This window comes from Mastomys coucha, unplaced genomic scaffold, assembly GCF_008632895.1.
Source record: "Mastomys coucha isolate ucsf_1 unplaced genomic scaffold, UCSF_Mcou_1 pScaffold3, whole genome shotgun sequence".
Classification (NCBI taxonomy): Eukaryota; Metazoa; Chordata; class Mammalia; order Rodentia; family Muridae; genus Mastomys; species Mastomys coucha.
Window position 1 is genome coordinate 43322793 of NW_022196909.1, and position 11595 is coordinate 43334387.

An 11595-nucleotide genomic window follows, 5' to 3' on the forward strand; every position below is an offset into this window, starting at 1 on the left:
TTTTGAGAGTCGTTTACTGGCCTCAAGAACATCAAAAAGGCTGGGCTGGCTGTCCAGTAAGCCCCACGGATCTGCCCATCTTTGCCTCCCTGGAGCTGGACTTACAAGTGTGTGCTACCACGTTTGGCTTTTTCTTAATGTGGGTTCTGGGAACCAAACTCAGGTCTGGGTGCTAGCAACTGAGCTATCCCCCTAGCCCTCATCTTGCACCTTCTATGGGCTCTGAATGAGAGGATGTGAGAAAATTGCCAACAGTAAAGCTTTCTAAACACACAGTGAAATTAATTCAAATTAAACACACAATGAATCCAAGGTATTGCTGGCGGTGCTAGGTCATCCATGTATGTGTGTGTGGCCCCAGTTCTAAACACCCAACATGTCCACTTTGTACTTTGTATGCCATCATGAAAAAATGCCAGTGAACACTGCCTGCAACACCTTACCTCAGACTCTTGACAACTATAGGCGACAAACTATAGCTTTGTACTCTCCACACAGGTTTTTTGCTTTTTTTTTTTTTAAAAGGTTTATTTATATGAGTACACTGTCACTGTCATGAGATACACCAGAAGAGGGCATCAGATCCCATTACAGATGATTGTGAGTCACCATGTGGTTGCTGGGAATTGAACTCAGGACCTCTAGAATAGCAGTCAGTACTCTTAACCACTGAGCCACCTCTCCAGCCCGGGTTTTCTGCTTTTAGACAAGTGTAATGGCTTAATTACCAAAAACAAAGGCGTCACTGTTTCTGCATTGTTCCTTCAGAGCATGTTCCAAAAAAAAAAAAAAAAAAAAAAGCATCAGATTGTTTAAAAAGTCAAGGGGGTGATGCTTGCACATACCCTTAATCGTAGCATTAGTGGGCTGAGGCAGGTGGATCTCTGTGAATTAGATGCCAGGCTGGTCTACAAAGAGAATTTCAGGAGTCCCTCTACTATATAGCTCTGGTAGTCCTAGAACTTGTTAGGTAGTCTAGGCTGGCCTCACGATGTTGATGCATATTGTTCTCATTTTCAATAGGTGGCAAAAGTCTATATGTGCCAGAAGTTTAAAAAATAAAATTCTCTGACAATTATTAGTAAATGTTTTGTTTGTAAATCTAGTTTATAAATGAATAAATCTGTATGCTTAGTTTCTCAGGTAAAGGGGTTTGTGACTTAGAAAAAAATTAAGAAGCCCTGGCCTGTCCAAGCCACCATTCTAAACGTTTCTCTCCGAAATGTATATAGAACCCTGTCTTTAAGAGTCTACAGGGTAAAAATAGGGACTGACTTCTAAAGAACCAAAAGAGGTATGGAGAGATGCTAAGTACCTGGTCCCTTTCACTCCCTGTGTTAAGTAGCTGAAGCAGCTTTATCTAATAAGTGTTTTCAAAGCTATCTTCTTGGTGGGAACTTTCTGAGACACTGGGAGTGAACACAGGGCCCACACTCTATGGCTAAGTTCTTCCTCCCCTGCCCTTTATTTTGTTTTTCTGGGTAGCCCAGGCTGGCCTGGAACTTATAATCCTGCCTCAGCCTTCCCAGCTCCGGAATCACTGGTGTGACTACCATGCCTGCCTAGGAAATAACTCTTTGGAAAGGGTTTCACCATGTAGCTCTGTCTGGCCTGGAACTTACTATGTAGACCAGGCTGACCTTAAATTCAGAGACATATACACCTGCCTCTGCTTCCTGAGTGCTGGGGCTCAAGGTGAGTGCCTGGTTGGGGACCAATTTTACATCTTTCTATAACCTAGTTTCTGAAAGACAACAGTTTAGATTTAGCTATCCTAAAAAGAATGTCACAGATATAAAAGGTATGAAGACACAGGAAATACCACTACGTTTTGAAATGACAACATCCAGCATCAACTCTCTCCATGAAACGAACACAGGAGCCATTCTGTATGGGGACAGTGCATATTACAGACCACCCCATAGAACACACACATCTCCCTCTTTTATAACTGTCTGGTGGAGAACCCTAACGCCATCAGCAGGCAAGGCACTTACTTCCACAACACCTACAGTGATTCAGCCACTACTAACCATAAATCCAGTCATCTTATGCAACATCCAAAAAGCTAGGGCTGGAGAAATGGTTCAGCAGTAAAGATGCTGGCCACACAAACCTGGTGGCCAGAGTTCCAGCTTTTGAATCAATGTGGGAACCAAAGGAGAGAACAACTGACGTTTCTGTACGTGTGCTGCGGTATATCTACCCCCACAACTCGCACACATGCATACTAATATTAATAAAAAAGAGGAAGCAATGACACAAATGAAATTGCCACAGGATTGATTTTAAGATGCGCCACAGCTTTATGGTAAGTGTTAAATGTTTAAGGCTGAGAATTGCTAAGACAGGCAGGGACTGCCTGCTTGGTTCACTGCTGTACTCCCTATACCAAGAACGGTGTACACAGGAGGACATGGTGCTTTGTGTTTGCTGCATTTATGAACGACTACATCAGGACTCACGAGCCACCACGTACTGTTTACTATGCTGCTGACAGACATGAAGACAGTAAGATTAAAATGTCAGACTAAAATTTCCCAACAGGATGTAAGGTTGCAGAACAAACTAAGTTTGTCAAGGAGATGCAAACTTGAGGCAACTTGTACTTCTATTATGATGGGACCTAGCAGTGTCAGACACTTTGGTTTTCTTGTCCCATGGTCATTATTTTTAAATGTTTTCTTTTCTTTTATGTTCTATGTGCATTGGTGTTTTGCCTGCATGTATGTCTGTGTGAGGGTGTTGGGTGTCTTGAAATGGACAGCTGTGAGCCACCATGTGGTTGCTGGGAATTGAACCCACGTTCCTTGGAAGAGCAGCCAGTGCTCCTAACTGCTGAACTCTCTCTCAAGCCCCGTTGGCTCATGATCGATCATTAAGACATTTACTCTGCAGTTTTTATTTATTTTCATGGCACGTGTGTATAGTTTGGAAGTCAGAGTTAGGTATTTTCTTTACTAGCTCTCTAGTTAGTTTTCTGGGACCGATTATTTTATCAATCTGGCTACACCAGGATTATACCTGGCCTTTATGAGTGAACACCTGAACCCAGGTCCTCACGGAGCTATTTCTCCAGTCCCTCTACAGTCATTTTATTTTTTTGAAGGCCTACGATATTCCACAAAGTGGCCATGATGACGAATAGAGGAGCAATATAAGTCATCAGGAAAAACCCTGGGGTACTGGTGTGAGCCAAGTGTTTCAGGCCCTTGTGTCCTGGGCCTGTTCTCCAAAGGGCTCAGAGAAGCATGCTCTCTGGCTGTCTCTGGTCCAGGTGTATTGTGCCCGCTTGCTTTTGTCCCCTAAGGCTCCATGCTTTTAACTAAGGCCAAGAAGACAAACGGAAGATTACAGTGCTTGTGGAGGGAAAGGATACAAACCACAGAGTTCAGAAACAAAGTTATCTGTACATAGCTGGGGACAAGGTCATTTGTTCTCAGTATAGTTAGTAGAGGCCAATCCTGGCTCCGGGAAATCCAGTCTCCAAACAAAAAGCCCTTCCTCCCCCCTTGTATCTAAGCACTATAAAGGGACACATATTTTATAATCCTAGAGGTAATAGGAAGGCTGGAAAGATAGCAAAGGCAGATTTCTCTCAGAAATGATACTGTTAGAGCAGAAGGGGTGGAATTCTTTGTAGTACAAGCCTGAATGCAAGCGGGGAAGAGTTGAGAAACGTGTGCTTGGTATGCTCGGGTTACAAGGGTTTCACTACTGAGGAATTAGAAGAGTAGGTGAGGACACGTCTGACAGACTGTGGCCTTCAAAGGAAGCAGTGGTAAGATGAGATTTGCTTTAGGAAAATGACATGGGCCATTTGTGGAGGGCAGATTAAAGAACAATGGAAGCCTGGGACGAATGACTTTAACCCCAAACACTCAAAGATAGAGGGAGGTGAATCTCTGAGAGTTTGAGGCCAGCTTGGTTTCCAGAACAGCCAGGGCTATATATAACACAGAGAAAACCTATCTCAGAACACCAAAAACAAACCAACCAGGTGGTGGTGGCTCACAACTTTAATTCTAGCACTTGGCAAGCGATCTGAGTTCAAGGCCAACCTGGTCTATAGAGTGAGTTCCTGGACAAGCAGGGCTACACAAAAGACCCTGTGTGGGGAATGAGGTCTGGGGAGGTAGGGACCCAAACAAACAAAAGGCATAATGGAGTTAAGGGAATGGATGGGCCAGAAGCCTAGGTAAAATAAAGAAACTTCTGGTTAAGGCAGAGTAATTCAGGTTATTAAGAAGGCAGGACAGAGGAACAATGTGTGTGTGTGTGTTTGTGTAGGATGAAGAAAGAGCCAGAGCGGGTTGGAGAGATGGCTCAGCGGTTAAGAGCACTATCTGCTCTTCCGAAGGTCCTGAGTTTAAATCCCAGCAACCACATGGTGGCTCACAACCATCTGTAATGGGATCTGACGCCCTCTTCTGGTGTGTCTAAAGACAGCTACAGTGTACTCAAATATTTCTTAAAAAAAAAAAAAAAGAAAGAAAGAAAGAAAAAGAAAAAGAAAGAAAAGAAAGAGCCAGGGAGCAGCAGGAGAGAACAGGTGTTTGGATCGGGGAGAGGATGCCACTGTTGGTACCGAGGCATTCAAGGGACAGCCAGGTGGAGTACCAGGCTAGTAGCACTAATCTGAGCAGAGGAGTGCACAAGTCCACCTAGGCCAGCACGTTAGGTTTCGGAACCACCAGCACATGTATACAAGAAACTTGACAACATGAGAGTATACTGCATTTCTGGGGCAATCCTTAACAGAAATGTTATGAGGGCGGGGGTGGGGGGTGGGGGTAGGAAGGATCAGGGTGGCTCAGTTAGTAATAAGCCTTACTACCTGAGTCTGACCTCTGGATTCTATGGTGGAAACAGGTAACTTTTGGAACTTAACTTCCACATGAGTGCCCGTAAGTACACACGCACACACACATTTCGTGCACACACACACACACACACAAACACTAATAATTAAGAAAAAGAATTATTTAAGTCTTTATGCCTTTATTAGACTTCTCAGAAAGTCTCTCCCTTTCTTGGAGTCAAGGTCTTGCTTGCTCTGTGGCCCTGGCTGCCCTTAGCCTTCCAATGCTGGAATTAATGGTATGTGCTCTTACCAGGGGCAGATTTCAACAAAAACCACTTTAAAAACAGAATTAGTTGAGGTGTATGAGATCTGCCTGATCCGATGTTATGTGCACCACGTGCGTGCCTGGTGTTGGCAGAGGTCAGAGGGGGTGACGCCTTTCCAGGAAAGGGCTGTGAGCAGCCATGTGGGTACTAGGCCTTGAACCGCTGAGCAATCTCCCCCCACCCCACCCCCCCGCCCCCCGGACTTCAGTTTTAAGCAGATTTAGCAACACGTAACTCAAAACTTCAGCCAACTGGCTGCAACCTGAAACCTCCACAGTACGCTACGGTCTGGACTTAATTCACTCAAAGAGTTACAGAACCTATTCTGGATCACTTAAATAAATCCTTGCAATGCATCCCACGGCAGTTAAAATCCAGACGAAAGAGCCAGTGATGTGGCCACACTGCCCCCGGGGTTCAGTTTTATCTCAACACACCTTGCGCGCCAACTTACAGGTTTCTCTGGTTCAGGACACACTGAGCTCTTTCTTGCGTCTGCCTGGATGGCTTCCTCCTGTCAAAATCTCTACAGAGCCCAGAGAGGCTTCCTTTAGAGGGACTTTCTCCTGCACTTTCCCACACTACCGGTATACATTCCCGCATTCACACATGCTCCACTCCATGGCCATGAGTCCTGCTACCACACTGCCAGAGTTCCTCTCGGGGCGAACTCTTTAACGCATCCCAGCGCCTACTGGCACTATCCAAGGGAAGGAAACGAGAAACACAAACGAGCCTCGGCGAACTGGGCCAGCGGTGAGCTGGGACTCAAGGCCGGGAGCTCCGCCGCACAGCCCCGTAGCAGCCGCGCCCGCGACCCCTCGCCGCGCGCAGCGGCGCGGACCCAGGCCCGCACCTGTGTCGCTCTGCGTCCTGGCGCTGAGATACTGCCGCAGCTTCCTCACGGCGCGGTCGCGGACGCCTTTCTCACTGGAGGCCAGCCGCTGGGCGAACTGGAGCTCGGTGGACTGCATGGCGGGAGCCATCGCGCCCGCTTCAGCATCCCCCGGGCGGCGCGCGTGCCGCTCGCCGCCGAGCGGTCCGGATTGCGCTTGCGCACGGGCTGTGGCGCGCGGGTGATGGCGTCACCCGGCGCGCCTCGCGCCCAGGGAGCCCGCGTGGCCCCTGTGCGAGCAGACGCGGAAGCAACGCCTGCTTGAAGTGCGTCCTGAGCGCTGTCCAGGTCCAGGGCGGTTGACCGGGAGGTTTAGTTGGGGGTCAGATCTCCTCCAGCCAGGATGCCCGGTTTGATGCAGTTTTAGAGTCTAAGCACAGCTAACAAAAGTCTATCCGGGAAGCGGCGATCCCGCCACCTCCATCCACTCAGTGTCTGTGGAACTCCCGGGCTTCCCCTGGACAGACTGGAGACCCAGAAGGAAGGTTGCTTGTTACCCAGGCAGCCCGAGGCTTACGACAGCACAGGGGCAGGGCCCCCCAAGCAGTCTTGCTTGATGCTGCATTATAGAGGGAGTGGCCCACCTCCCAACGTCCTGGGACACGTGCAAGAGGTGGAGAGGAGACCCTTGCAGCTTTCTGGGACAGGTGCGGGATTTGGAGAGAGAACAACCCATCCCGGCAGCATCTAGGGCACTTCCAGAGGTGTGGTGTGGTGAACAGTCCGTGGATAGATCTAGGGATGTGTAGTGGCAAGAGAGCAAGCCTTCCTGGCGCGTCTTGAATCGGGAGTGAGCAAACCCAGACCCACAACGTCCGGGTCAGACGCAGGAGTGTTCATTGTAGAGGGAAAATGTGAAGCTCTAACTTGGCTCTGTCTTTAAGTCCTCCTGCATTCAAAACACACAGTTCTGAGTAGTGGCTAGTGAGATTTGATACAATGAAACACCAGGACCCAAAAGCAAGTTGGGTAAAGGATTTTTTTTTTTTTTTTTTTTTTTTTTTTTTTTGCATTCGGTATTACTGTTCACCATGGAAGGTAGCCAGGACCAGACCTCAAACAAGGCAGGAACCTGGAGGCAGGAGCTGATGCAGAGGCCTTGGAGGGGTGCTGCTTACTGGCTTGCTCTTGGCAGTTTGCTCAGCCTGCATTCTTAAAGAACCCAGGACCACCAGTCCAGGAATGGCCCTACCCACAACAGGTGGGGTCCTCCCCTATCAATCACTAACTAAGAAAACGCCTTACAGGCCTGCCTACAATCTGATTTTATAGAGACATTTTCTTTTCTGCAGTCCCCTCCTCTCATGACTTTAGCTTGTATCAAGTGGACATGAAACCAGCACAAGCAGGAACATACTAAACCAACATGAAAAAAAGTCTTTTTAACAGTTGTGCTAACTTTAGGGACATCTAAAACTCTAGGTCATCAAACATGAGAATTATTAGATTAGTATATCCTTCCAAGCTTTAGTTATTTAATTTTTTTTTCCTCCCACGTAGCCCAGGCTAGATTTTCCCTTGCTATGTAGCAAGTTGGTCTTCAACTCCACCAAACACCACCCAAGTGCTGGGTTTACAGGCATGCACCACTACATCTAGCTTCAAACCTCAGTTACCTGGCCAAAAATAACTCTTCTGTGGATGCGAAAATGCATCCCTTAACACAGAAGCACTTGGGGCCAAGGGACGACGAGGTTCTTCCTGCGTGGTTTCTCACGTTGTGTAGGTTTGGTAAGGACGGGTTCTGCTTGATTCTCAGACCTCACTTTGCAGGTAACAAGCCTAAAACACAGCTGAAGTAGGAGAGCTGCAGTAGAATCCAGGTTCATCTCACCCCCAAATTCGGAAACCGAGAGTGAAGCGCAAATTGGCGAGATTTGAACCTCGCGGCTTCCCGTAGGGTCGGGCATCTTCAGATTCCCGCGCTTTTTCGTGTGCGTGTTAGAGAGCTCTGCGCAGGCGCACGAAGCTGAGGCTGCGGAGCTGAGGCCGCGGCTATGGCCGCGACCGTGGCCGACGGGACCGTTACCGAGGAGGCCTGCGGGGTCAGTGGATGCCCTACTTATGGGAGCTGCTGCTGCTTGCTCCCCTCAGGGCGGGTTCAGTGTCTGAGGAGATGTCCCTGTAGCTCAGAGGGGGCCAGGCCAGGAGCCGCGCGAGGGTGGCCCAGGGCGGGAGACACGAGGCTCGGTTCTAAATCATCTATGGAGGCCTTCGAGTTAAAGAGTGGTAGCCCAGGTCTTAGGCCGTGAGGCTCCGGGGAGCCAGAGCCGAGAACTCACTTGTCTGGGTTCTGCCCCTGGTGTCTCTTCACGAGAGGGCCTGGTTGATGCCCACTTCCGGTGGGATGCCATCGAACGGGTCGCGTGAATGTTAGGGGTCAGCAGAGGCCAAATGCAGCCGCAGGGATCCCATCCTGGAGCGCTTCAGCTTGGGGCACATTCACTTGCAGGCGTTTCCTTCGGCTTTTAGGAATATGATTTCGGGGGTTTTCCCCCTTACGTATTTCCATTCCCTCTTTCACCATATTTGCCATTCCACCATTGTGACTGAATCAGAGTCTGATTGCCCAGGCTGGCCTCCAACGCTTGGGCAACGCTACATTTCAGTCTCAGCCTTGTGAGAAGCTAGGACTATGGGTGTGAATCACCACCCTCGTCCCTGTCATCAAGGTCCTCTGTATCTAAAGTTCGTGTACACACACACACATCTATATCCATATATGTGTGTAACGGAAGGGACATTGGGTGCCAGGAGTGGTGGAAGAGACTGTAACCCAGCACTGGGGAGGCAGAGGCAGGCACACTGCTTAGTCTGCATAGTTCTAGAACAGCCAGGGCTACACAGTGAGACCCTCTCTCTCAAAAAGTGAACAAAAACCTTAACACACACACACACAAAGGTATGGGTGTAGACACATTTGTGAGGCAATTATGAATGTAAGAAGCATGAAAAGGAAGCAAGTCGGTTTGGGGTGCTAGTTCTAGTCATCTGAAGAAAAATACTACAATGCTACGATCTACTTGTCCTTTTAGCCCATGGAATCTAAAGAAGAATTTGTCAGAGTCAGAAAGAAGGACCTGGAGCGGCTGACGACGGAAGTGATGCAAATACGGGACTTCTTACCCAGAATACTAAATGGGGAGTTATTGGAAAGCTTCCAGAAATTAAAGATTGTAGAAAACAGTGAGTCTTAACCTCATGTGTGCCACATGTCTTTAGGTGGGCGGGGGGGGGGGGGGGGGGGGGGGGGGTGTCAGCTTTCAGTGTTGAGCCAAGGCCAGGATTGCTAGAACTCGTCTGTCCAGATGTTTGACATTTGAGCAACATATCAAATACTAGTCTGGGATCCTGTTAAATTTTTTGGGAGGTATTTGGAGCTGGTGTCAGCACTTTCCCAATTGGGACTGGATTGCAATTAAATCAGCTTTTGGTGGGTAAGGCTGATTTCTCAAGTCACATTTGACTGCCAGCCCTCATAGTGTGGCTTCATAGCGTGCACCTTAAAAGCCCAAGTAACATTTTAAGCTGTAAGTCCAAATAAGGAAGTATCTTTTTTTATCCAGTAATTTATTTATTCACTTTACCTCCTGATCACAGCCCCTCCCCCCATACCAGTGTGTCCTGTCATCCTGAAGGTATTGTCTTCTACCCCTCCCCCTCCCCCACCAAGAAAGTGTCTTGACTCCAGAATGTAGGTTTCAGAGCCAGACTTGATGGCTCTTGAGTGCATGCCTGTACTCCAGTACTTAGGTGTGGAGGTATAAGGATCAGGAGTTGAGGATCATTCTCACCTACATACTGAGTTCAAGCCTAGCCTGAGATTCGATAGACAAGCAGTACAGAGATCTCCTTGGAAGCGGGGGTGGGCGGTGGGGTGGGAGGTGGGGGTGGGGGTTGGGTGAGAGGTGGGGGTGGGAGTAGGGGGTAGGATGGGGTGGGGAGGACCAGGTTGCCTAAATAGCCAGCTAGGAGAGATCAGAGTGTGGGTTTCTGCTTTGTGCATATGCACTTGACCCCCTGTTCTGTTTAGAACTTTGTGAAGCTCACAAGGGTCTGGAACTCCAGTTCCGGGGATCCATTATCCTCACACAGACATGCATGTAGGCAAGATGCCAATGCATGTGAACTTAAAAATAAAAACGAAAGGATGAATGGTTATGGTTACATGGAATCCTGCCCCATTCTTTCAGGTGTCTTCTTTTTTTTTTTTTTTTTTTTTTTTTTTTTTTTTTTTTTTTTTGGCAAGAGCCAGAGAACTCATGACCCTGAGGAGGTCAGACATTGCTGCCAACAGCTGAGCCACCTCCCCAGCTTCAGGTATCTTCTCATCCATTAACTTCCACCTTGTACTGTGTTCTGGGAGGTGGACCCCCTCCACAGACTGGAAGTTGGCAGGACTGGCCAAAGAAGACTGAACAAAGAGAGAGGGAGTGGGTGGAAGGGGCGCCAGCCTGCCCTCTGGTCCAATTGTTACTCCTGTGGCTGGGTGGCATTCCTCCACAACAAGTGCCTCTCCCAGTGGCCTCCTCCACAGTTTACCTCTTATTGGGCTTCCTGAGAGCTAGGGAGCGAGCAAGCGACAGGGCTGTCGCCATTCCCTGGCTGTGTCATCATTCTTTGTGGGGGCCTGACTCCTCCTGTCGCCGGTTATTGACTTCTTAACTGCTTCATTCTGATCTCATGCTCAGCTGGCAAATTTTGAGAGCAATTAGTGCCTTGCATTTATTTCCAGAAAAGGAAAATGCTGCCTGGTAACAGAGTGCATTAGCCTGCTGGTTGATTATTTCACTGTAAAGCCATGAGCCGGTGGTCTGCAAAATTATCAGGATCTCATTCATCAGGGATTAGACACCAGTCTCCTTCCCAAGGCAGTCTGGGGGCCACACATGAACCTGGTAACTTGATATAGTCAGACTACAGGAGCTGTCTAATAGTGTTCGTGGCCTTCCGGGCCTTGTATCCCTTCCCCATTTATCTCTGTGATGTCCTCCTGGTCTCCTTTGCCTAGTCACCTTTCTCAAGACCAGCAGTTGTCATCCTTCCTACCACCGCCACCCTTTAACACAGTTCCTCATGTTGTGATCCCCAAACTTAAAATTACTTTGGTGCTACTTCATAACTATGATCTTGGTGCTGATACCGAAATGTAAGTGTCTTTGTTTTCTGACAGTCTTAGGTAACCTCGGTGAAAGGGTCTTTTGACCCTCCAGCCCCCAAGGGGTTTGACTTACAGGTTGAACACTGCTGCACTGGAGTCTTTAGACAGAGCTGGTGCCTGGGGCCCTGCCTAGTCCTGTTTTATCGTAGCCTCCCCAAGACAATCGAGCTTTCGTCATTTTCTTGATGCTAGTGACTGCTGGGTGCATCTGTATCCCCAGCATCTGCCTTACCCTGGCCTTTTCTTTTTTTATTAGATATTTTCTTTATTTACATGTAAATTTCTCCATTCCCAGTTTCCCCTCCAACAAACAAACAAACAAACAAAAACAACAAGAACACACCCCTGTTACCTCCCCCCTCCCCATGCCTGCCACCCCACCCTCTCCCACTTCTTGGCCCTGGCATTC

General features: G+C 48.3%; 2 protein-coding genes across 8 annotated transcripts in view; one reads left to right on the plus strand and one right to left on the minus strand.

The window, feature by feature from the left end:
• Rrp1b (ribosomal RNA processing 1B) overlaps positions 1-6185 on the minus strand; it is a 27548-nt gene extending 21363 nt beyond the window's left edge. Inside the window, exon 1 of the mRNA XM_031346764.1 lies at positions 5987-6185. Coding sequence (XP_031202624.1) covers positions 5987-6116 — 130 coding nt within the window. The 5' untranslated portion in view covers positions 6117-6185. The remainder of the gene's footprint in view (positions 1-5986) is intronic.
• Positions 6186-6206: 21 nt separating this feature from the next.
• Positions 6207-11595, plus strand: part of Hsf2bp (heat shock transcription factor 2 binding protein) — a 98902-nt gene continuing 93513 nt past the window's right edge. The window contains exons 1-3 of one of the 7 annotated variants that reach the window (XM_031346768.1): positions 6221-6291; positions 7799-8070; positions 9061-9211. In XM_031346768.1, coding sequence (XP_031202628.1) covers positions 8023-8070; positions 9061-9211 — 199 coding nt within the window. In that variant the 5' untranslated portion in view covers positions 6221-6291; positions 7799-8022. Of the gene's footprint in view, positions 6673-7050; positions 7227-7798; positions 8071-8653; positions 8698-9060; positions 9212-11595 lie in introns of those variants that run through there. The other 6 variants (XM_031346773.1, XM_031346767.1, XM_031346769.1 and 3 more) reach the window with 6 other exon arrangements.